This window comes from Quercus suber, unplaced genomic scaffold, assembly GCF_002906115.3.
Source record: "Quercus suber isolate HL8 unplaced genomic scaffold, Cork oak 2.0 scaffold_52, whole genome shotgun sequence".
NCBI classification, from domain to species: Eukaryota; Viridiplantae; Streptophyta; class Magnoliopsida; order Fagales; family Fagaceae; genus Quercus; species Quercus suber.
In genome coordinates, this window is record NW_027069517.1 from 1,580,119 (window position 1) to 1,606,070 (window position 25,952).

At 36.6% G+C, this 25,952-nt stretch overlaps 2 protein-coding genes across 2 annotated transcripts; one reads left to right on the forward strand and one right to left on the reverse strand.

Annotated features, from left to right (window-relative positions):
* Positions 1-3,800: 3,800 nt before the first annotated feature.
* LOC136066931 (uncharacterized) lies at positions 3,801-4,833 on the reverse strand. The gene is made up of 2 exons (XM_065772000.1): positions 4,767-4,833; positions 3,801-4,684 (listed from the first exon to the last, which is right to left on the reverse strand). Exons 1-2 carry the CDS (start codon positions 4,830-4,832, stop codon positions 3,956-3,958), a joined length of 795 nt encoding a protein of 264 aa, XP_065628072.1. The 5' UTR covers position 4,833; the 3' UTR covers positions 3,801-3,955.
* Positions 4,834-18,667: 13,834 nt separating this feature from the next.
* LOC112033424 (uncharacterized) lies at positions 18,668-20,786 on the forward strand. The gene is made up of 2 exons (XM_024066196.2): positions 18,668-18,905; positions 20,469-20,786. Exons 1-2 carry the CDS (start codon positions 18,754-18,756, stop codon positions 20,545-20,547), a joined length of 231 nt encoding a protein of 76 aa, XP_023921964.1. The 5' UTR covers positions 18,668-18,753; the 3' UTR covers positions 20,548-20,786.
* Positions 20,787-25,952: the final 5,166 nt, after the last annotated feature.

Sequence of the window (25,952 nt, forward strand, 5' to 3'; positions counted from 1 at the left end):
TATATGGATAGCTACACCACCTTTGTTAAGATTTATAGAAAAAATGACACGCTCTCCCATGCAACCTTTTGAATAGAGATGACACTCCCCTTGAGGTTTGTATAAATGCAACAAGTTATGTCATGTCCTCTTATTTTCACTAACGAAATATAACAACTTAAAATAAATAATAATAATAATAATAATAATAATAAACCCATTACCTAAACAATGAACGAAATAACAATCTTCTCCCTAGAAACTTATGGATGAATAGTACTCTCCTTTTGAGGTATTTATAAATTAACAAGAATCTATTTTAAGTAAATGAAAACCTAAAAATGTTGCATTTATTCAAACTTTAAGGGAGGAGCATTATTTAGGAAACGTTTGGAAGAAGTGTCACTTCAATAAACCTTAAGGGAGGTTGTGTTGGGTCCATGTGCACCAAGTGCAACTCATAATTTAATTAAGTCAATGGCTCATTAAACCATGCCACTAGCAAAACATCCTATTGTTTTTAGAAATGATGATATTCTCGGAGAACTTGGTAAAAGAGGCAGCTAGAGTTATTATAAATATAAAGATATAATTGTGTGTGATGAATACCAGAGAGAGAGAGAGAGAGAGAGAGAGAGAGAGAGAGATAGATGTGCAAAGATTAAAAAAAAAATGTACAATGAGTATATAGAGAACAAAAAAAAGGCAAGAAGATTTTTTTAAAGTTGAGCCATATAGAAGGGAAGAATAATTTGGGGTTTCTCTAAGGAGAGGCTTTTGGGTATACTGCAACAATAGAGAATTTTATTTATAGTGAATGAAGATCTCACTAGGGAGAGATCAAGAGCTATCTCACTCTTTCAAGCCTATTTATAGTGAATGAAGATCTCACTAGAACAAAGATTATGACCACTAGAGTTAGGTCAAGCTAACTAGCTCAAGTGAGACAATTGTAAAACCAGTTTTATGTAGAGATAGAGAGGAAAAATGAGTCATTTGAGTTCCCAACAATTAATAATATGCAAAGTAACTTTTTGAGTGCCATTGAGTCATGTGAGTTCCCAACAATTAATAATAAGCAAAGCAACTTTTTGATCGCCAATGTGTGTGTGTATTAGAAAGAGATGGGAGATTTGATGTTTTTTAAGCACATATAAATTTTGCATACTATTAGAGTATCAGCATCAGCTGTGCTAAAAAAATGTCATTTTGACACACTAAAAAGTTACTTTATCAATTTTAACACACCCTTTTACCATTCACCTACATCAAATATTCTATTTTTCCATACAATACATTAAATAATATATACAACAAATTAAAATAATATATATAACAAATAATAACCTAAAACCCACCCACCACCACCATAGCCAACCCAAAATCAACCAAACCACCGACCACCACTGCTGTAACCACAACCACCAAAATCAGCCCACAACCACCGCAACATACCAAATTCAGCCCATCATAACCCATCAAAATCAATCCACAACCACAACCCAAAAAAAAAAAAAAAAACCACAGCAAACAACCACAAAATCTATCATTAAAACCACTGTAATAACAGCTTACCAAGGGTGGGAGAGATCCGGCCAACGTTGGAGGTTCGAAGGTGGAGGTCCGAAATTGATAAAGAATGTGGGGATCCAAAATCGGAGATCTAAAGGTGGGCGAGGGAGGAGGCCCAAAGGAGGGGAGACCAAAGGTGGGAGGTTGAGAGCATGGGTTTGGTGGATGGAGTGGCGAGCTCGGCAGTGTAGCATGGTGGACAACTTGGTGAGATTGATGGCTTGCCTGAGAGAGAGAGAGAGAGAGAGAGAGAGAGAGAGAGAGAGAGAGAGAGAGAGAGAGAGAGAGAGAGAGAGAGAGAGAGAGAGAGAGAGAGAGAGAGAGAGAGAGACGTTGATGTGCAAAAGTTGCGTGTGGAAGAATATTGTCACCCGGTTCGGAGTTCCTCACACTCTCATCTCGGACAACGGCTTGCAGTTTGATAGCAGGGCATTCAGGAACTACTGCAGTGAGCTGGGAATCACGAACAGATATTCCACTCCAGCCTATCCCCAGGGTAATGGACAGGCAGAAGCCGTCAACAAGGTCATACTGAATGGCTTAAAGAAGAGATTAGATGACGCGAAGGGCAAATGGGTGGACGAACTCCCGCACGTACTCTGGGCTTACAGGACTACGCCTCGTAGGTCTACTGGGGAGACCCCCTTCTCAATGACCTATGGGGCTGAAGCTGTCATTCCTTTGGAGACTGGTTTCCAACGATGAAAACAAGTTCATTCAGCCCGGCCGATAACGATGAGCAACTACAGATGGGCTTAGACCTGATTGAGGAAAGAAGGGAGAATGCAATGGTTCGGCTGGCACATTACCAGCAGAAACTCAGGCAAGGCTATGATGCTAACGTAAGGCTAAGGCCACTAGAGCCTGGCGATCTGGTGCTAAGGAAAGTTGTAGGCACCGCAAAGAACCCGGCTTGGGGAAAACTTGGACCAATTGGGAAGGACCATATCGTATCACCTCAGGAGCAGGCATTGGGGCATATTTCTTAGAAGATCTAGATGGTCATGTAATACCGCGCCCGTGAATGTAAATAACCTCAAGAGGTACTTTTATTGAATAAAATTTTCTTCAACCGACGTGTCAACTCTCTGCGTAAGGTATTTTCTACAGTGTTTAAACTTAAATCCAATCATGCCTGTAGTCCTCGGACCAGATGATTTGGGTTAGTTAGCACTCCGTTACTTTCTATAGTGTTTAAACTTAAATCCAATCATGCATGTAGTCCTCGGACCAGATGATTTGGGTTAGTTAGCACTCAGTCACTTCTCTACAGTGTTTAAACTTAAATCCAATCATGCCTGTAGTCCTCGGACCAGATGATTTGGGTTAGTTAGCACTCAGTCACTTCTCTACAGTGTTTAAACTTAAATCCAATCATGCCTGTAGTCCTCGGACCAGATGATTTGGGTTAGTTAGCACTCCGTTACTTTTCTATAGTGTTTAAACTTAAATCCAATCATGCATGTAGTCCTCGGACCAGATGATTTGGGTTAGTTAGCACTCAGTCACTTCTCTACAGTGTTTAAACTTAAATCCAATCATGCCTGTAGTCCTCGGACCAGATGATTTGGGTTAGTTAGCACTCAGTCACTTCTCTACAGTGTTTAAACTTAAATCCAATCATGCCTGTAGTCCTCGGACCAGATGATTTGGGTTAGTTAGCACTCAGTCACTTCTCTACAGTGTTTAAACTTAAATCCAATCATGCCTGTAGTCCTCGGACCAGATGATTTGGGTTAGTTAGCACTCCGTTACTTTTCTATAGTGTTTAAACTTAAATCCAATCATGCCTGTAGTCCTCGGACCAGATGATTTGGGTTAGTTAGCACTCAGTCGCTTCTCTACAGTGTTAGCACTCAGTGACTTTTCTAGTGTTTAAACTTAAATCCCGCCACGCCTGTAGTCCTCGGACCAGGTGATTAGGATTGGTCAGCACTCTAAGATCCCTACTTGCGTTTAAGCTGATTCTAATTTATGAATGTTTTCCTTCGCTATGTTTAATTAGAAACCTAGGGGTAATAACCTACGTCTTGTTTGGAAGGGAGTGCGAAACTCGCGTATGCTTTTATTCTAAACACTGCTCATCAACAGCTCTTATTCGGCCTATCCTTTTTCAGCATTAGTTCTTATTACTCACACCGCCAGTACGATGCATTAGTCAGATTACTTACATTATTGTTGTGTCACAATTGGAATGTATGATTGTATGAACGCCAACAGTAAATAATAAAGCATGTACAAAAGACATCAAGGATAAATAGGGGGTCATTCCATTTAAGAAAGGAAAAAGTACAATATCTTAAACAGAAAACAAAAATACAAATGCAAAAGGAAAACCCTATGTGTCTACTCTTTTGCGGGAGGAAGCACGGGGTCAGCAGCTTGGCCTGTCTGAGCAGAGGCTTTAGGAGGTCTTTTTCTCTCCGCCGGACCCTTGGTCTTTTCCTTTGGCTGTATCAGCAGGCTGATCTTTGGCGCCTGGCTGACCAGTTTCCTTACCTGCCCCAAGGGTGGACGGAGGAGCCTGGCTGGTCTGGCTTGGCCGAGAAGCATCATGAGGCGGGGGAGCAGAGGACTCGTCCACTGGGATCTCTCGGATATCATTTTCGTAGTAGACGCTCCCAGGTAACCTCAGGAGGGAGTCCGAGGGCACTCCAGCTGCGTCTAAGGCTTTCTCCCAGGTTTTGTCGCAGTACTCGCGACAAACTGAAGCAAACTGCTCAGTGAGCTGCTGTGCTGTCTCATCTGCCCCCAGCTGGTACGCCGCCTTCTTCTCGGCTTCAATTGATTCCTTGGCCAATTGAACCTTTTGCTCGGCTGCTTTGGCGTTCTCTCTAGCTTTCTGCAGCTCAGCCCTGAGGCCTTTTACCAGCTCTCGTTCGGTGGCTAAATTGACCTCTGTGGCATTCAGCTGTTTTCGCTGCTCCTCGGCTTGTTTTTCAGCGTTTTTAAGCCCGGCGTCAAGGCTCTTATTCTGGGAGATCACCTCTTTGAGCTCCTCAGACACCTTAGAATGCTCCTCTTTCAGCCTCCCAAGGGATGCCTCCGCCTCAAGCCAGGACTGGTTTGCTGCTTGGGCCTTGACCCAGGAGTCCTTGCTCAAACCCTCAGCCACGTAGACTTGCTGAGTAACCTACACGACAACACTTTCAATGTTAAAAAGAGAAACAAAACCAATTAGGTATAAAACTTCAACTCATAAGTGGCGCACTCACCATGGCTAGGTCCCTCTTAAGGGACATGAAGAGCTCCTGCGGGTTGAAGCGCCTGTAGGACTCCATGTCGTGGGGAGGAGGAGTGGTTGCTGCAAGGCCTCGGCGACATAGCCTGCCCTCCCTCATCATAATTCCTGAGGGAAGTGTCCCACAGGATTGGAGCGCCATCCAGCTCCAATCTGGGGGACCAGATTCGCGGTCCTCCCCCTCGGCGGACGTCTGCCACGAAAACCTCTTCTCGACTTTCGACAGACTGGGCCCTGTGTGCTCGGTTGTCCACCTTCTGCTGCTTAGCCCCTTTGTCTAGCGGCACTTGTTTTTCTCCGACCTCAGAGTGTTGTCTCTTCTTCTTCAAGTCTGGATTGGGCTTCAGACTTGGGTCGGGAACCTGCGCAGGCGCTGGAGGCAGTGTCACCGTTACTTTTGATGTTCCAGCCCCTTTCTGCTCGGGCTTTTTCCCCTACCTTTCATCAAACTCCTCAAGTCCATGTTGTCGTCCGAGGAGCTTTCAGAAACGGTAGCTAACAAATTAAGTTGAACGCCGGAGTGCTTGTCGGAACCCTCCTCGGCGTCCGAAACCTCTATCACTCGAACGTCTCCTGAATCCTCGCCCTCAAACTTGAATCTATCAATCTGCTCCTCTAGCGAGGAGGTGGAAGAGCCACCCCTTCGCCTTCAGCTGCCTGTACGAGAGGGACTTGCTGGAGTGGTTGGACGAGAGGAGGTATAGCTTGGGGTCGTGGGTGTGGTACGGGTTCTAGATCATACGGAGCCAAAAAACCCTTCCAACCAACGTCAATACGAGCAAGGCGATGGTCCCCCTGAACAATTGCGTTGCCGACCGGTTGGTAACCCTTTGGATATCCTGTGTAGCCCAGAATCAGGGGTGCTGATCGGAGCTGTCCGTCTTCGCTCACGAAAATCTCAGATCTCAACAGGAAGTTGAGGGCGGCGACGTTCGTAAGGCTTAGCCGAGGAGATACGTGGTTTTTATCTGTTTCAAGGCACAGCAGAGCTATGTTAGGGACTCAAAAACAGTGTCACAAAGGAAACCGAAAACGATTAAAATACAAGGACTCTAAGCCTATGGTTAGTGTGCCTAAATCTAGCATGGCCCACCTGGCTTTCCACGCTTAGTCGGGCAGTGATGGCCGTCATGCCATGCACCCGAGACGATCACATAGTCGTCTTTCATCCCTTTGTTGGATTTGGGGAGGCAAGAAATGAGCCTGACCACGTCCGACCGGGATTTTAAGTAGTACCCCGCGTCTTGCTGGCTGTGGCATTCGTACAGATGCACTACATCGAGCCAGGTGAGGCCCAATCCTAGGTGGAGGTTAAGGTGTTCAATGGCCCTAGAATCCTAAACATGTTGGGCGCGCACTGCCAGGGAGTGATCCTATGGTTTCGGAGATAGCTAGTAGTAATGGGACCCATGGGGATGGTCATCCCCCCTTCTTTGAAGGCGATAAGAGGAATAACTACTTCTCCCGTCTCCCGGTCCGTTAGAATTTTTTCTGGGGGGCAGTACCTCACACCCACGTTGGGGGGAATGTGGTACGTGGACCTAAATGCTTCTAAACGCTCAGGGGTATCCACCATGTATTCGAGTTTTCCCATGATGCTCAGTTGACACTGATGGCCGAAGAGAAAATTAAAAGATTTGGTGAACGATGACTCACCGGGATTAAATCGGAGAGAGGATTTCAGGCTTGTGGGAAGGTTTTTGATGGCTCTCAGGAAGCCTGAAAGCAGCGATTGGGAGTTTTGGACGGAGCGGTGCGTCTGTTCTCTCTGGAGCGTCTGAAGATTCGCGAAGTGAAGAAGAAATAATGTCCTCTGAAGCTTTATACGGGGTCAAACGAGGGGTCAGGGGCACTCCCGCCCAAATTTCGAAGAACAACCTCAGCCGTTGGATCATTTAATCACCGTTGGATAGGAAGGGCGAAGCGTCACCTGGTGCAATTAATGAGGCGCCTGGGGAATAAGGAAGCCGCAGCGACATTAATGAAGCAGCAGTGCCTATACTTATACACGTGTCAATTCAAGTTTGCCTGTTTACAAGCTTTTGCCCCAGGGGAAGTCAAAATCCTACTTTTTCTCTTCGGATGCGTACGAAAAACTACAATTTTGAGGGGCTAATGTGGGGGGAGAAAAACCCAGCCCAACTTATTGGGCCCGAGGCCCTGAATGAGGAACACTCTTCATCCGAGGAGATAAGGCCTTCAGTCGGAAGCCCACGCCAATGGGGGACGCCTGGGGATGAGCACGTATACCATCCGAGGAGATACTCATATGTCCGAGTAGTCATGCGTCCTCGGATCCGAAGAGGTTTGATCAAACACGAGTATGGGAGGTTCAAGTGATCTATTTGACAAGTGTCAGGGGAGAGGACCTCGGACACACATAGAGATAACGACAACAGAGAAATATCAAGGAGGCATACTTCAACCACCGCATTTAATGCACTGCACCTACCTTCCTGGCCGCATTTATGTGGATAGGACCCCTGAACAGTGCTTTCTCAGCTACCGCCACTCGCATAAGGCTAAAAGTGGGGTGATGGGACATGTACTCAAGTGGGTGCCTGGATGACGAACAAATGGACGGAGGAGATGTAAGAAGGCAATGCTATATAAGGGAAGGGTACCTCTGATAGAGGGGATCGAAAAACAGGAGAGAGAAAGGGTACCTTACATGGTTGTAGCTCCAGCAATTGTAACCCTTGATTATCAATGAACAACTTCTCTTCGGACAGAGTACTCATNAGAAGAAGAAGAAGAAGAAGAAGAAGAAGAAAGAGAACAATAGACACAAGGAGAGAGAAAGAAAAGTTTAATAAAATAAGATTAAAAAATTTTAGCAAGGCTTTCCGTACCTAGATTTGTAAACGAGCCATGTTTTGTCGAGTAGTGTGTGTTTGAGCTTCGCTCGTCAATAAAAATCAAATGCTCAAGCTTGACTTGAGCTTGAGACAAATCTAAAAACAATGTTTAAAATTAAGCTTGTGAGAGTGCCAAAGAGCTTGAGCTCGGCTTGGTTTGGCTTGATTAATTAGTTAAGCCAAGTTCAAGCTTAATATCAAGCTCAAACTCAAGTTTAATTCAAGCTTTTTACCTTGGGATCCAAAAAAATTGCATCATCAAATGCTTATATCACAAAAAATCAAGTAAACAAAAAAACAATATTATAATAATAATAATAATAATAATAATATACTCATTTTATCATGCTTTTAACACTCGTAATTAGAATTTTTTTTAAATTACAACTTTACATAATTAAATCTATCCATCATCATTCATTGTCTATAGCTTGAGTAATTGTTCAAAATACAATTTTTACGTTCACATTTGTCATTCGTGCAACTATAATCTTCACAAATCTAAATAAATTATCATTCCAAAACATATATGAATAAACAAGTTATAAATTAATATTCCAAAATATATGTGTAATGTCATAGTAATGAGTTTATTTAGTAAACGTATATCAAGCTATAAACGAGCCTAAGCTTGACATGTTTTGTATCGAGCCCTATTGTTCATGAGCTTGTTCATGAATAATTTTTTTTGCTTGAGCTCGGCTTGTTTATCAAACAGGCCTAAAACTAAGGCTCAAGCTTGGCTTATTTGTAAACAAACGAACATGAACGAGCTTTTTATCGAGCCGAGCTCGAGTTGTTCATAAACAGCTTGGTTCGTTTATAGCCTTGGACCATACTGTTTCAAATATAAGAGAGTACTATAGCATAATGCCAAATAGTTTGGCATTTGAAACATCTGATATTAGTGGCTTTTTGGTGTTTGGTGTGCCAAATGCTAAAAATTTAGCATTTAGCGCACCTGATGCTAATGCTCTTAAGAGATAAATTCAAAAAATTCTCGAAAATTGCTATTTATATAATACAAGCTTAGTTGTATTATAGAGATGATTTGCCTAGAAACTTATAGTAAATTCAATCAAATGAGCACAAATATCATTCTTTAATATGCCTCTAAGCCTACTTCAAATATTATATTTTTAGGTTGATTTCTCTATAAAAAAATCCCCAACGATTTGCCCAGAAAAATTGACCATATTTTTTTTGGATCGTGAACAAAGAACTTTTTTATTTATTTATTTATTTACCTATTTATTATTATTATTATTATTATTTATACAAGATAGAAATTCTACTTTAGCTAATCTAAGTATATATGCATGTGAAACTCACTCCTAGAGACTTGAACCCTAGCCCTTGCTCCCCACTAGGGCTGTCCACGACCCGCCTGGCCCAACCAAACCGCCCGAAACCCGATCATCTTCACCTGAAACCACCCGATCAAAGCTTGGTCACGGTCGGATGCAGGTCGCCGGTACAAGCACCCGAGACCATCAGTTCAAGTTACAGGTTGGCTGTCTAAGAAACTGACGAACCTGAACCGCCCGATGAGCTGTTCTTCCCTCATCAGAAATCACAAATTCGGCCAAAAAACGGGTAAGTCCAAACCCTTAACTCCGTCGAATAGGCAGATTTCGGCCAGATCCATCAAGATCTCGGCTTGATATTTATAGATATAGGGAAATATCAACCAGATCTCATTAGATCCGACCAAATATGACGAGATCTGACAATATTTCAACCAAAATCCGCCTAGATTTTGCTCCACTCTAGCGAACCCGAAACTGATACGACCCAAACCGACAAACCCAAAACTCGAACCAGGTCGATTGCAGGTTAAACTTTTCTTCACCCGAGTCCGGGTTGGGCACAAACCCCACCCGACCCAACTCGTGGATAACCCTACTCCCCACTACAAACACTTATACTTGTAAAGTGACCATCATATTAAAGGTGTACAGAGATAATAAACTTTATTATTAATTACACAGAAGCTACTACCCAAACACTGGGCTTGGACACTGAAAATGGGAGATCTCAAAGACAAGTGTAAAATGGACAGCTAATAAGTGCAATGCTTTTGCCTTGACCAGTTCTGACCTGATCTTTCACCTTGAACATAACTTTGATGAAAAAAATTTCGGAGGGACAGTAGTGTTAGTGCGTTAGTAGCTAGCTAGGCAATCAACACAATAAAGTAATGGTAAAGCAACAAGAAATTTTACGTGAAAACCATTAAATTATTACAAAGAAAACCACGACCAAAAATCAGTTGAGAAGTACACTATTTTCTGGAAAATATCAAAAAAGTTTTACAACAACCGATTCCCCTTTTTCTCCTTGCCTCTCAAAAATGCTCCCTTTCATCCCAAATTTGTATCTCCCTTTTTATAGGTGGACCAAATTAAGAGAAACAAAATGGCCCTGTGGCCCTTTTATTAGACTGGTCATGGGTACTGTTGCATGTAAACAAAAACACGTCTTGTTGTTGCCTTCTTGACCATAATATATAATGGCGTGCCTCCATGCATGTATCATGGTTGTAACTTGTAACACTCTTAGCAGTAACAACCAAAATTATAACTAAAAACACTTAAAACCTACTTGCATCAAGCCCAGTAAACTAACAATTAATGAACAGTAACTCAATACCTTATTGAGTTTACTCATTGTCTCTCTCTTTTCTCTCTCATGCACTAATCTACACAGATTGGAGATGGCGTGAAAATACTCTCGAGAGAATTGTAGCGCCAACGGTGGTATGAAGAAAAGGAGGTTTAATTGGCCACCCACCGGTAGAAGTTAGCTAATTAAATAGAATAGTAATAGAGTATAGAGTTAGCTAATTAACAAAAGCAAGGTCTTTATATTAAATTCGGCTAAAATGCATACAAACAAACACAACTTTGTACTCTAGAATATGAGAAAACTCATTGTGTATCGATAAATGTAAACATGAGTAAATCTAATACCACAAACTTTTTCACAATTTTATCACAATTTTGCTATATGGCGACTCATGAGTGATAAAATCATGGACTCACTCTTTTATTTTCACCACTTACGAATTGTCATGTACCAAAATTGTAATAAAGTTATGGAAAAGTTTGTGATACTAATAAACACACTCTCACATGAGAATGTGGCAAATGTGCGCCTTATAGACATGGCAAAGCAGGCGGAGCAGGTCGGGTTCAGGTCGAGTTGGGTCAATCGGGTTGCAAGTCAAAAACAAGTCATTTTAAGCGGGTTAAAAATGGGTTCATGTCAATTGGGTTTCGGGTCGGGTTGGGTCGAGTTGACCCGTATTTTTCGCATGAATTTTTTTTTTAATATATAAAGAAAACAACATGTATTTGCCATTTGGAAAGTCGTGTAACAAGTTACTTGATATAAAATGCATTACTTTGAATTCACCACTTATATCAAGAATAAACTAAGTTAAACTTATTAATACTTATTCAATAATTTTTAAATTATGCAAATCCTAATATTGCTATCTAAAACAAAATAACACAAACAACTTCTCTTCGGACAGAGTACTCATTAGTCCGAGAGCACATTAATTCAACTTCTCTCATTGGTGTTGCTGTTTAATACTGTAATTTTCATTATTTGCCTAGCCCTTTCGCCCACTCTCTACAAAATTTATTGTTTTGGGCTCAGAGGGTTCCAAATCCATACCTCCTTGGGCTTGGGCCGCAAAAACTGACCCTACAAGAACAAAGCACAGCAAACAATTATCTAACATCAACCATCAGTAACATATACAATTTACAAATTCCCTACCCACAAACAATGATTATTTATTCAACAATGAAACAATGTTTCTGGGTTTTTCTTTTTTTGTGCTTCATTTGGTTTTAACAAACAAAATCAGAAATAAGAAAAGATTTGACTAAAAACTAAACTTGAAAACCCAAATCAGATCAGAGAGAAAGAATCCAAGGACACCAATATATATATATTTTTTTTGTTTGACACCAATATTGGATTGGAGAGAAAGAATCCAACGACACAGACCAGATCGGAGAGGGAGCTTAACCGGGTTGTTCACCAAATCCAAAAGACTTTGAAACCAACGAAACACCATAGCCCAGCCGTGGGTTGGAACTCCAATGAGGGTTTGAGGAGAAAACGTAGAGAGAGGAAGACCGGCCTATTCGAACCGAGTTAAGAAAAAGACAACCACCGCCAATCAAGGATAGTCGGCAGTGACCGGTGAGGAGCAGAGACCGGTTGACCTTGGTGGTTGGCCATGAACGAATCTTGGAGAGGAGCTCCTTGGGTCCAACCTTGAGAGAGTGGCTAGGGGAACAAAGTTCTTCACTGAGCCCAGTTTCTTCTTCGTCTTCATTTTTTTTTTTTAATTTAAATTACTTTTCTGCATTTTTTAATATAAAAAACTGAGGAAGAAAAAAATAAAAACACTAAACGGTAGAGCATTAACAGAAGTGAGTGGAGGACCTAAATCGAAACACTTTTGAAACTTAAAAGATTAATTTTTTAATTTTAACCAAAATAAGATAATAAAAAAAGTCATGAGCCAGTACCCTGTCATTCTTTAACGGTGGATAGCTTTGTCAAAAATCAAAGTCAAGCTTTTTTCCTTTCTCTCTTTGACTGTATGATTTTTGGGGTTCAAAATTGAATTTGGCCTGGCGATCACATGTTAGATACTGCTGGAGTAATGAAGGATTCGGTATGGGTTATTCACATTGTGTGGAAAAAAAAAAAAAAAAAAAAGTGAACATCCCACTCTAGTTGAGACAAAAAAAAAAAAAAAAAAAACCCGCCACCCCGCCTCTACCACCATCGACAACCCAACCACCCATTTCCTACCACCGCCGACCATTACACAAATCACAAAAAATCCAAACCCATCCACCATAGCAGATTTACTCACACCACCACCACCACCACCTTCAAAACCATAACCGACTACCCATAAAACCCATAAACTCTAAACACAAAAATCAAGCCCAAAAAGCACAACCCAATCTAAACACAAATCACAACCCCAAATGGGAGAAGCGGGTGTGAAGAAAGAAAGAAAGAAAGAAAGAAAGAATAAGCTAAGAAAAGTATTGGTGTGAAAAGAAATAATAAACTAAGAGAAGAATCGGTGTGAAGAAGAAAGAAAGAAACAGAAAAGAAAGAAAAGAAAGAAGAAAGAGACTTTATCTGATTAGACAAGACACTGAGCAATGGTCCCATTCGGTGAGTGAAATTACGAAAGTGTCATCATAACTCATAATTCATAATCCAAATATGCTTAAAATGTGTTTTCATTTTCACTCATCCATCACTCTTTTTTGATGAGTTTTAGGTTATGGAAACTGAAAATAAAAACAAATCCAAACAAGTTTCTTAGGTATAGGGTCCACCATATTTGAGTGATGAGTGAGTGAAAACATGAAATCCCATATGCCCTAAATATATATCCATTTTGCATCAAACTTCATAAAAATTAAGGTTCTAAGATAAAACTAAAGCCAATAGTGAAAGCTATCATTTGAAATTTTATATTATACTCAAAGTTTGCCAAGTGATAAGTGAGCGTGATATGGTCTATATATATATATAATGAAAATTTTAAGGACATAAAAAGTCATACAACTAGTGTCACAACTTGCCATATGAGAAGTTATGAATGGTAACTCAAATGGTGGCTCTTATACTTTTACCACTCACAATTCGCTAAGTAGTGAATTGTAATAAAAATTGTGAAATTTTTTGTATATCTAACATTACTCATAATAAAATAAATCCCCAAAGATGATGGTTTGCTGACAACAATGTGATGACAACTATTCATCAAAATAAGATCTAAAATTGGTGGGACCTTTAGGTACGACGTAAGATATAGTCTCAACTCTCAACAACATTAGGTGAAAATTACGAAATAAGAAAATGAATTTTTCTCATTGGTCACTGCATCAATCACCATCCAAGAAATCAAATTAACGAATTTTTGGTGTACAGAACTCCCTCAATTTCCTATATAAGGCAAATCCATTCTAATCTCTTTTAGTACTACTCATTTTCAACAGCTTAATTCCCCTTGTTGTTTCGTGTGTAAAATCACCCTTGTTGATTCTGGTAATTTCTTTTCTTTACTATTCTTTTTTTCTTTTCTTTTCTTTTTTCTTTTTTTTTTTTTTTGTGTGTTTTCTTGCTTCTCATTCTCATCAAGTCCGGGTGTCGCGGCAAAGATCGAAAGCTTCTACTTTCATTCATGCTTCCAACATGAATACATGCATTGACATTGAAGGAGAGGCTAGACGTTTATGGAGTTTGATTTAATTATTTACCTTTTTCATACTTTGGCTATACTTGGTGGAGTTCGTGATGTTGGCATGGCTCAATCAAATCATAGCTCTCAATGGTTTGAGTCCTTTGATCTGATTGAGCCGTGCCAATATCACATTGAGTCTCTAAATCACCAAAAGCATGCATGATCAATATATCTTTGGTGTAAACTTTCCCTGCTTAAATTATATTATTCTGGTATAACAACATTTTAATGAACTAAATAGAGAAGAATGAAAAGGTAGAGATAAGAAAATGTCATATATGACAACAACAACAAAAATTTATGCAAAACATGGATTCTTATATACTTGTTATCTTCCTCCTTTTTCTTCTTTTGTAGAAAGAGGGGAATTCAGATTCCATGGAATTACTAGGGTACCAATAGCGCTTATTCTAGCTTTTTCTTGATTCTAAAATTGGAATCAGATTCTCTTCTCTAGGCTTGGGTTTTAATCAATTTGTATAATATATAATTTGGTGTTGTTCATGTCTTGTTTAGTGTAATGTGTGTGTGATTTGTGAATGTTGAGTGAATAGCAGAGATTATATCACGGGGGTCTTAACTTGTTGATAACTGGACATTATGGTATATCTTATCTAAAGTTCATTGGTGAAACATCTCATTCTATACATATTTTCAATGAATTTGATATGAGAGGATGTAACTAGACGTTGTTGTTTTACTTTTTCTATTCCGTGAATTCAATAAGGGTTTGTTTGGATTGAAGGGAGAGAAAGGAAGAGTAGAGGGGAACAAAGTGGAATTGACTAAAATTATGCTAATTTTGAACCAACTCTACTCTACTCTTCCTCCCTCTTTTCAATCCAAATGGATCATAAAGGTTGTCAGCTTTTCAAACAAACAGCTTTTTCTTGATGCCATAAGTAATCTTTGTACACACTAGTAATTGAATTCAGCATATGCAAATAAATAGATTTCAAACAAACAGTTTTTTCTTGATGCCCAAGATGCCGAAAGCCTGAAACCCTATTTTGTGTCTTGTCAAGTTTTCTAAGTGCAGTATTGACAAAGAAAGATTGTGATACTTCATTTTATTTTCCTGTGTGATGTGGGGGAAATGTTGGACTAACATGCTTTATCCTGACATGGCATGAAAATGCCAGTGATTTACACCAACTTTGTTTGCTCTCTTTATTGACAGCTAGCATACCCTACCAAAGCAGACGAAGATTTGACACAATCATGGCATCATCCAGTGTATTACTTCAAATTTAAGCACTACAATCCCTTTTAAGTAACTTGTATTATTCTTGCTTCTGTTTCTCGATCTGCCCAAACTCATATGTACAAGGTTATAGAACCAAAGGGTGTATACCAGGGACTGCTGTACGTTATCTTCAGGGTTCCAATGAACCCCTGACTTGGAAGTTGAAAAATATAATATATATATATATATATAAAATATTTGTTTTATTAGTTTGATTTACACTTGAAGTATTTTTGCACTCCCTATTAACAGCCCAATTCAAAACCAAATAACAATACAGATCAGCCCATTTCATAACCAAAAACAACATAGAATACTCTCACTTTCTCTCTTTGATTTGATTTCGAATCTCATTCTCATGAATCTCATGAATCTCTTTTTTTTTTTTTTTTGTTTAACTTTAACTGTCTAAATCAATATTTCTCTTTATTATAAATTTATATTATGTATGTGTGTGATACTAATTGTATGCATTATTTATTTATTTTTCATAATATTATTTGTGTGAATTGTGATGTATGTGAATATGTGCATGTATATTATAAATACAATATAACTTTATATAATTTAATAATTAGAAATACAGAGAATTTGTTAAATGTGTGTATATTGTTAAAAAAGTAAATGATATTTCTAGTATTTGATTAGTTAAGTAGACACTTAGTATATTATTTATGTATAAATAAATGAATGTGACTATATGGGTCAATAATTAATACAATGCCAATAGGTTTAGTTTTGTCATTTAGTTTAAATTATTTTTTAAGGTAAATTGCAAAACACACCCCTAAAGTTTGGGAGTGTTTGGATTTTACACCCTAACGTTTCTGAAATTGGATTTTACACCCTGAAGTTACATTCTGTTTGCATTAGTAGCCCCTCCCGTTAGTTTTTGCTAAAATGTCTATTAAGTGTCACATAAGCTTATGATGTGTACTAATGATCCAATTGAAACATGACACATGGACTTACCTATTTTAATTATTCCATCTCAAATAAATAACCAAAAACACTTTAAATAATTAAAATTAAATTCTTTAAAATTCAAAGTCGCATAAACTTAAAAAAAAATAATAATTCAAATTTTTTTTTTAACATTTTCTAGGCATCCCAAAAATTCCTAACATCAAATCCAACCCCAATACAATCTCAATTAATACCCACATAGGCCATAGAAACTATCAAAATAATAAAAGAACTAAACTAAAACAAAAATCACAATTACTCCACAAATCAGTCCGACCAAGAGAGAGAGATAGAATACCAGTACTCAAAGGGCTGGGGTACTAACTATGGCTACTGTGGTTACTCAAGATCATCAGTCTTTCATTTCACCCCCAAGTTCTTCAACTTCTTCCTTGCTCTCTCGGGCCTCGCTATCGCTACTCATCTCGATTTGGTGGTGGTTTCAAAGATTGATGGCTAGGAGATTGACATTGAGATTGAAGAGCCCATATCTAGAATCATGGTCTCTCATCGGTGGCTTGTTGAACACTACAGAAGAGTGGGTGATCGGCATTTTGGCTTTGTTTTGATGGGTCATGGTAGTTAGTGGGTAAATGGGTTGTTGTGCCTTGATGGCTACGGATTGGGTTATTTAGCGAAGTGCTCTTAGATCTCATCAATTGAGATCCAAAGGAAAATGCTCGTTTTTTTTCCCCAACATTCTTGTTCATTACATCTATTTCAATTTTCCTCGATTCGATTATTTCTTCATTCCAATCTTATGGTTGTGTTTTTCTGGGTTTGAATCTACTGTGGTAATTTGTTTTTTTGCTAGTTTGAATTTTTGTGTTTGATTTTTTTGGTTTGTTCATCGTGTTCTTCGTTTTTTATTTTCTGGGTTTGTTCATCCTATGAGGTAAAAAAATAATAATAATTAATTAAATTATTGTGTTTTTGAGGTAAAAGATAGAATTAAATTATTTAATAGCTTGGTAGAAATAATTTAAAGTTTTTTAGGTTATTTATCTGAGATGTAAAATTAAATCCACGTGTTGTTTTTCTCAAAAAAAAAAAAAAAATTCACGTGTTGTGTTTCAATTGAATCATTAGTACACTTCATAAACTTATGTGGCACTTAACAGAAATGTCAGCAAAGACTAACATGAGGGGTTGTTAATGCAAACGGAATGTAACTTCGTGGTGTAAAATCCAATTTCTGAAATGTTAAGATGTAAAATTCAAACACTCTCAAACTTCAAAAGTGTGTTTTGCAATTTACCATTTTTTTTATAAAAACAATGACAAATAGGAAATAACAACTGAATAAAAATAAAAATATTATACAAATTTAAGAAAATACTCACACCTATCCACATTAATAATAGATAATGACAATTAATAATGAACTATCATATAACTATTTTAGAATATGAAAACTCTTAAAAGGAAATTGTAAAACTTCATATATTTCTTCTAAAAAAAAACCTTCATGTATTTGCATTTTTTTTTTGTCGATAATTCGATAAATTCAAATTCTTTTTTTACTAAATTATTATTAATTTAAGTTTCTTAATGACACCTCTAGGAAAAAAAAAAATTCTAAAGCCCCCACTACTGTTTACACAACCAATGAAAAATAGAAATCTTGTTGTTTTCTAATATTCAATACACGAAAGGAATGTTTGTTTATATATATATATATATATATATAGATATAAGTATTTCGTAATAAGATTTTTTTTTTTTATGGGATTTCGTAATAAGATTTGAACATAAAACCATCCTAATCTCACCTCACTCATTATTAAATACTATAGCCAATTAAATCCTTATTTTGTCCTTGAGTGAACCTATTTTAATACACTAACATGTCCTTTCCTAAACAATATTGATGCCTCTAAATTCGTATTTGGCTTATTAACAATGGCGACGCCAGGGGAGTAGAAAGGGGCGGCCAATTGCCCCCGCGAGTCCGTAACCCACCAAAATTACGAAGCTTATACTTATTTTTTGCAACTTTACCCCCTTCCCATGTTATTTTCTTCTCTTTTTAGTGAATTTAATTTATATATTTTTTGGTGATATATTTCTTTTATATCGTTATTATAAATCAACATACTATTAATTTTTCTATGTCAAACTTATTGGCTCGAACAGTTTTGGATACCTTGTTTCTAAATAAAAATTAAAATTTTGAGAGAGAGAGAGAGTCTAAGGAGAAAGGGGAAAGTGAAAAAAAAAATACAGACATAAACATTAAGGTGGATTGTTACTTCTATAAAACTTGATTTATTTATTATTATTTTTTTATAGTAAACAATAGAAATATTGGTGATATTGCATGGTAAATCCAGTAAAGGCATTGTGAAAGCCCAAACCACATCCCAGACAGCGTTTAAGGTGGACTATAAAAATAGACCCAAAAATCTGGACAATCTGGGCTCACTCAGTCATACACAGCTCACAATCACAGCCCAATATTTGGTTCCCAAGTAAAAATCTAACCCGTCTTCTTCTCCAAGCGTAAGATTATAAGAAAAAAGAAACCCTTTTACTGTATATATTTTTTGGGTTAGAGCGTAACACTGTTTTTGTACCCAAAAGTTTTTGAAAAATGGCATTGACGAACTTTATACTGACAGTGGCTGGTGTTAGCGCGGTGATTCTACTGCTGAGGAGCGATGTGAAACAATCAGCGGTGGTGTTTAGGCGCAACGTCAAGCACATACGCCATTGGCTCGAACAAGAATCCGCCCCTGCCACCAAGTAAGCTAGCTTCTCTATCTTTTTTCTTTAATGGGTTTTATTAAAAGCTTCACTGGGATTGAATTTAGATCATTGTTTTAGTCTTATATACAGTGTTTGTGTTTGTGTTTTTCTGTATATGGGATTGTCACCTTCTTTTTCTTTTTCTTTTTCTTTTTCTTTTTTTTAATTATATGAATTTATGAAGAATATGATGTGCATATTTTGTTTTTTGCTCGTATCCCTTTTAAACAATGCGGAGAATGATGAAGAAAACCCAACTAAAAATTGGGTTTTTCGCATTTAGTTCCATTAATTAAATTCATGGCGAGGCTCGCCATTTATGTGATGATGGAGCATTGCTTCCAGAGTATTGAATAACTTTCCTATGAAGATCGTGTTAAAGACGCACTAGGCAAAGAAAGGAATTGTTTAGAACCATTTTTTAAGGTCTTGCAATGGCTTATGTCGCTTATTCTGTGACATCACACCAGTATTTAAGAGATCCTAGAGTTGAGTCAACCTACTAGTCATGGGATCAGGTTTTGAAATGTTTTATGAGGAAGAATATGAAGCCTTGTTTCACTGACCTTGGAATGTGACAAAAATAATTAGATCTTGCCGTTAATATGATCTCCAGTCAAGGATTTATCTTCAGTTTTATTTATATATTTGGTGACAGGAAATGCATGTTTCTTGTCGCATTGGTAATCTTAAAATCTTCAGCTTATGACACAATTGAACAACATATTAAGTTATTGCTTCATAAGTAACATTTTTAATATAATAATAGGGTGTTGTAGCCATGCACTTCCTAGCTCCAGTGATGACTAGCTACTGATATTGGATTTTCTATAATTCACAAGCAAATTTTCTCTTGTTTTATGGATGCTGAGCAAATTTAAACTAATCAATTAGCCACTGATGATGGTTTGAGTAGGTTTAGGAAACTGGCTAAAACAACTTTTGATGTCCATCTGATTGCTTTGGAAAAATTTGCTTGTTCTTGAACACCACTTGAAACAGTGATTTCTGCAACTTTGGATACTTATGGCACATCTTCCATGAAATTAGTTACATACTTGTTTCTACTTCTCTGTTTCCCTTACATTTACTGGTGCTTATAAATTTTTCATACCTTTTGGTTTGTTTTCTTTCTTTTCCCTTTGAGAGACAAGAGAGAATCAATTTCCTTTGCATTACCTTCTTTGTGGTAGGTAAAAAGCAGTCATCAATTACTTGGCTGATTGGCTCTGGAAGGGTGTTCAAGTCTATTGTAGAAGACTTGTCCAGCCAAACATGCATTTGCATGTTTGGGCAATACTGATACAAATCAAAATAATTGTTAGACATTTTAAAATGAAACTTGAATTAGATGATTGGGACTAATACTTAGGAATGAAAATCCAACTTGGGCCTTCCTACAATAGGCTCAGTGACTGGTTTTGACATGTCTGTTTAGTAGGTGTTATTGTATATAAGTGTTGGGTATTCCTAATAGCCACACGATATTTGCATTGCTGTCATTCTTATGTTCACTGTTATATAAGTATCTTTTCTTCTTCTTCTTCCCTTATCTTTCAGGGCAGCGGAGAAGGCAGTTCCTAAGGAACTAGAATCAAAGGTTCTTCCAAAAGACATTCCCAAGGAGGACAAGCACTGATGTGTATATATAGGGATTAGGGAGCCTGATGTTTTCTAGAAGAGAAGAGTTACTTAGTAGTTCCTTCCTCTCTTTTTTCAAAATATTTGATGGCTCATTTAAAATAAGACGCTGAAATGTTCAGGTATATGTTATTTTCTGCCCCTAAGTTCTCTTAATTTTGTTTTTAATAGCCTGTTTGGTCTCAACTCTCAAGTATTGATTTGTATTTACAAAGGTGGTCATGCTTATTTGGAAAAGCAAGTGCATTTCTCCTTGATTTTAGGTTCTTTGTAACATCAACCTGTAGATAGGCAGCCTTTTCTACTCAGTAATACTATTTGGTAAATTATTTGACCAAATAGTGGTGTTTTTAAATAACTGATTCACCTAGATTTCAACTCTTCAAGAAGAGAGATTCATCTATACTACTTCAGGAAATCTACTGAATCACACTCTTCCTCTCTCACTCACCTAGCCAACCCCAGCCACCAAGTCATCTTGAGTCGCTGCTGTGCTCCAAGCAAATAATATCAAGTACTCCGTTTGTTGCTCATCAAATTCGACACTCAATTTTTTATCAACAATTACATTGAAGTCTGATAACCATTCTACCAACATTATCTTGCTTGGCGAAAAAACCTGTTGTTGTTGTTGTTGTTGTTGTTGTTTTTTTTTTTTTTTTTTTAATAAATCATGAACAAGCTGTGAAATCATTGAATCCACTAGTTTTTTAGCCAAAAACAAAACCCTCGATTTTTTTTTTTTTTTTTTTTGGGTTGCTGTGTTGTATTCATTTGAAAGGATTGGAATGGTTTTCCCATTGGAGTTGGCTATGTATGATTGAAATGTTGGTTGCAAATGTGGAATTGAGGGGTGGATTGAGGTGGGAATGGGCAAAAGCTTTGGTGTTGGCAATTTTCTTTTTATTAGTAAACTCAATTCTTGAAGAGTCTAGATAAAAGTGGATCCATTATTTTAATAAATGCCACATCAACAGACGTGGCAAGAAATTTGCCTCTTGAAAAGTTGAGTTTCAAGTGGAATTCAACTCTTAAAGTGTCCAGTTTCAAAATAGGCTTCTTTTTTCTTTTCTTTTCTTTTTTTTTTTTTTTTTTTTTTAAATTTTATGTAGGCTTAAAATAGTACTATTTGGCCAAAGAATTCAAAATTTAGTATTAATGAGCAAAAATGGCATAGATAGGATCAGGTTGGGTTGGCCAAGGTGTTCAAGGAGAAATTAGTCAATATAATGGGAGGACTATATTAGCAATTTCTAATTATTCTTCACTTAATAATAGAGTGACATTTCTTATAAATAAAAATAAAATAATTAAAGTGACATTTTTTAAAATTAATTGAATCACATCCTAATTAGTAATCACATATCACATGCAGCATGCAAAAATAAATAATAATAGAAATGACTCCCACCGTCCACACTGAATGATTAAAATGGAAATTTTAATTTTGCTAAAAAAATAATAACTTTGATTTGATTACAGAACCAATTAAATTCGGCAAAAAAAAAAAAAAACCCCATCACTAATCTGTTTTTTGGTTGCACAAAAAAACATATACAAACAAACATATAAATCATAATTTCTAAATCACGAACTTTATTTTTGTTTTCCAACATTTTTTCGCTGGAGAAAAAGCAAAAGAAACCGCAACTACTCATTTAGGCATTAAACATTCATTTATCCTACTTGATTTTTTTTTTTTTTTTTTTTTTTTTTTGAGGGAGGAAGGGTAAAAAATGATCTCGATTTCCTTGATGAGAAGGCCATGTTTGTCAGGGGAGAGCTCATCACACAGAGCAAAAGTATCTTCATGGCCATAGTCCTTGAGCCCCTCCAACAGAGGCTGTGGTGGTGGCATCCTGGGAAGGTGGTGGTGATGGTGGATGCCGCCATGAATTTTTTTTTTTTTTTTTTTTTAAATGGTGCCACTGTTATTAGGATGTGACTCAATTAATTTAAACATTTGACATTCTATAATTTGGTGGACTAAATATTATTGGTTTGATCTTTTGATTTATTGAATAATTTCTCTTGGCCAAGTGTGCAAAGTCAATATCTCGAGATCAGCTCAGCCTAAATAGAATTTATGAACCTTAGGCCAACTAAACTCAATTACTGAACCTTCCTCATCCTTTTACTGCAATGGCAAATGTAATTTGTTGGCTCGCTAGTGTTGTAAATGGGCTTTGCAGAATGTCTTGCTGCCTTTTTTTTTTTTTTTGGGTGAAATTTCCATTTAGCCAAAATAAATGATATAATAATCAAAAAACCAAAGAAAATATTGTTGAGATAGAAGAAAGACAAGTATGGTATATGCATGGTTGTCAAAATTCCGATTTGAATCTTACAATATTCCTACGATTTTACGATCTCACTTGCCCAAAATGATCTAAATCTTTCAAGGATTTTTCCGATCTTACAATTCTGACAATCTCAAACAATCCTGACTTCTTGTAATCTTCTTTAACTTGACAGAAGACTCAGTTGAACCCAAATGAAAAATAACATTTCAATAGAATGTCACGTTGTAAGGATTTTGGCTTCTTTAAGTAATGCTTACAAATGAATGTAGTGATGTATGATAATTACATCAAATAGATGCAATTTTTTTTGTTTTTTATGAATGTATAATTTATGTAATTATTTAACATACCAATGTGTTTTTTTTTTCTCGAATAATGTAGGATCTTAAAATACAATCCGATCCTACGATCCACAATCTCATCTACCTCACAAGACCCTATGTAGGATCCCAATTTTGACAATCTTGAGTATATGTATTAGCTATGAAAACCTCCAGCCATAAAAAATTATTGCGTACTACACCACACCACATATCACTAAAATAAAGCTTAGCAAGTCACCACCATTGTTCTAGCTGTTTTACTTTTTAAATTAATTTTTGAAGTAATATTTTAGGGTAGTTGTTCTTTTGTGCAAGTAATATATAGGGTAGTTGAATTCCTATATTTGTTATTTTTTGGTCTGATGCCTTGTTAGAACTTAATAATTGATTTTATGTGGATACAATCTTATGATTGACTTTGACGACAAACATAGAGAGTTGATCTCAATCTTTATATTATTTTTCTATCAAATTTTGAATTAATGGAAATCAAATTGATTCAAAGGATAGAATCACCTGTGATGAAATAAGAGATATGAGATTGAATTTTATGAATGCAATTGGTCCAAATATATATATATATATATATTATTTTTTATATAAAAAAAAAATTATGGTTTCCAATTATAATGGTCAATAATAATTGAATTAGCGTAAAAGCTAAGATCAACTGCACTAAGGGCGTGTTTGGTAGACTATAATAAACGATGTAATGTAATAGTTATTCCTATGGTTTAGTTATTCTTTAGTTTGGTTATGTTTTTATTTCAAGAAATAATCATTTCTTATGAATAACTATTCTTCAAAATGAGGAATAACTATTCCTATTTAAAAGGTTGTACTAGTTATTCCTTAGTAAGTGCAATAATTTCGAAACTTAATAATATTTCCATTTAAACAAACTTTCCATATACATCTAACAATTATAAAAATAAAAAATCATAAAAAATAACACATATCTTTCTTGAATTTAAAAATAACAATTTTTAAGGAGATATAATTGTATGAGTAAGACATTTCTTAAAAAAAATATTAAATTTCATTCTAATGTTATAACTCACAACCAAACTAATGAATAGGTTTAATTATTACACTAGTAACTAACCCATGCGATGCACGAGAAAGCTATTAAATATGGGACAAAATTTAGTTACAAAATTAGTTATTGTATTAGGCTACAAACTTACTTAATATCTTTTTATTGGAAGTGAATTTTGACAAATTTATCATTAGATTACATATTCTTCTTATATCCTTCATGCTTGCAAACTTTCAAGAAAATTAAAGATCAATAACTATGGCATTAATATTTTTTTTTAATTGCAAATTTTTGTAATTTAAAATTATGCACAAAATATAAGCTTATAAATCATATAGTAAATAATATCCGATTGACATAAAATTTAACATGTATATTAAAAGCGTAAAAAACATGCAATTTAATGGTTAGATTTTCAAAATATGTTGTAATATTTATTTTATTAAGTGAGTTTGTAGCCTTAAGTTACAACTAATTTTGTAGCTAAATTTTGTCCTTAAATATAAGTAATTGCATATTCTATTAGGGTAGTTTAAGAGATTATTTTAAACATTAGAACACAAATTGTCTTTCAACGCAAATGTTTATGAAGTTGCATTTCAATAATAAACCCCCCACAAAAATAATATAAATCAACCAAAAAATCAAACTTCTATGAACAACTACTAATGTGAGTTTTATATTTTGTTGTTATTTCTATAGTATATTATAGTCGCTAACTCATGCAATGCATGATACAGTTTAATTAAAATTATATATATTTATTCAAATTTGTATTAATTTTTTTTTTTTTAGATTTGTAATGAAACTCTTAATCCTCTATTTTATTTAAGGCAAAAATGCAAAACTGACCCTCTAACTTTCAGCTTTTTTATTTTAGTCCTCTAACTTTCAGTTTTGTCATTTTAGTCTTCTAACTTTCAATTTTTATCAATACAAGATTCTGTTAGAACTCAATTAGTCGTTAAACTCACTAAAACACGACGCTGTTTTACCTTTTTCTTTTTTTTTTTCTTTCTTTTTTTTTTAATTTTGGAATTAAAAGAAAAAAAAATTTGAAAAAAAAAAAAAAAAAACCGTACCCGCAGACCGTCCCCTTAGGCCAGGGCTCGGAGGGGTCAGGGGTTGCCACTGTCCAGCCTGAGCAAAAGGAGTAGACTCCCTGGCGTCTGGGCTCGTCCTACTTTCACGTTGTCGTTTGATTTTGTTATACTTCCCCTCTATGTACTGTGGCTTTTGCCATGCAATTTTTACGAACTCGTTGTTGTAATGCGAATTTGATTTCCCTTTATTTGAATTGCTTATTTGTGCACACGCTGCCTGCTTTTTCCTTAGATCTGTATGACTTTAGCTTGAATTGTATGTCGGCCAGTTGTACCGGTAACGATGATAAGGAGAGAGAACGTATGCATGGGCAGCTCTTTTGCGTCTCAAGGGCCAGATGGGGCTTGATCCTTTCCTAACTTGGGATATTTTGTAGTTAGTCTCCCTGTAGGTCTGAGTCCGAGGACCACGCGATGCCTCTGTCTGTTCGGCACCCTGGTCTGATTTGAGCGGTTAGTTTCCCCATAGGCCTGAGTCCGAGGACCACGCAGTGCCTTGGTTCTGTCTAACGCTTTCATTTCTCTGTAAGTATCTAGTTTCCCCACAGGTTTGAGTCCGAGGACCATGCAATACCTTGGTTCTGTCTAGTACCCAGGTATTGAGGAGCGAGTAGTTTCCCCATTGGCCTGAGTCC

Bases quoted from the DNA above. Each gene is read 5' to 3' on its own strand.
- LOC136066931 (XM_065772000.1), bottom strand. From the start codon at position 4,832: ATGGAGTCCTACAGGCGCTTCAACCCGCAGGAGCTCTTCATGTCCCTT. The intron at 4,685-4,766 runs GTGAGTGCGCCA...GTTGTCGTGTAG, and splicing joins TTAAGAGGGACCTAGCCATG to GTTACTCAGCAAGTCTACGT.
- LOC112033424 (XM_024066196.2), top strand. From the start codon at position 18,754: ATGGCATTGACGAACTTTATACTGACAGTGGCTGGTGTTAGCGCGGTG. The intron at 18,906-20,468 runs GTAAGCTAGCTT...CTTATCTTTCAG, and splicing joins GAATCCGCCCCTGCCACCAA to GGCAGCGGAGAAGGCAGTTC.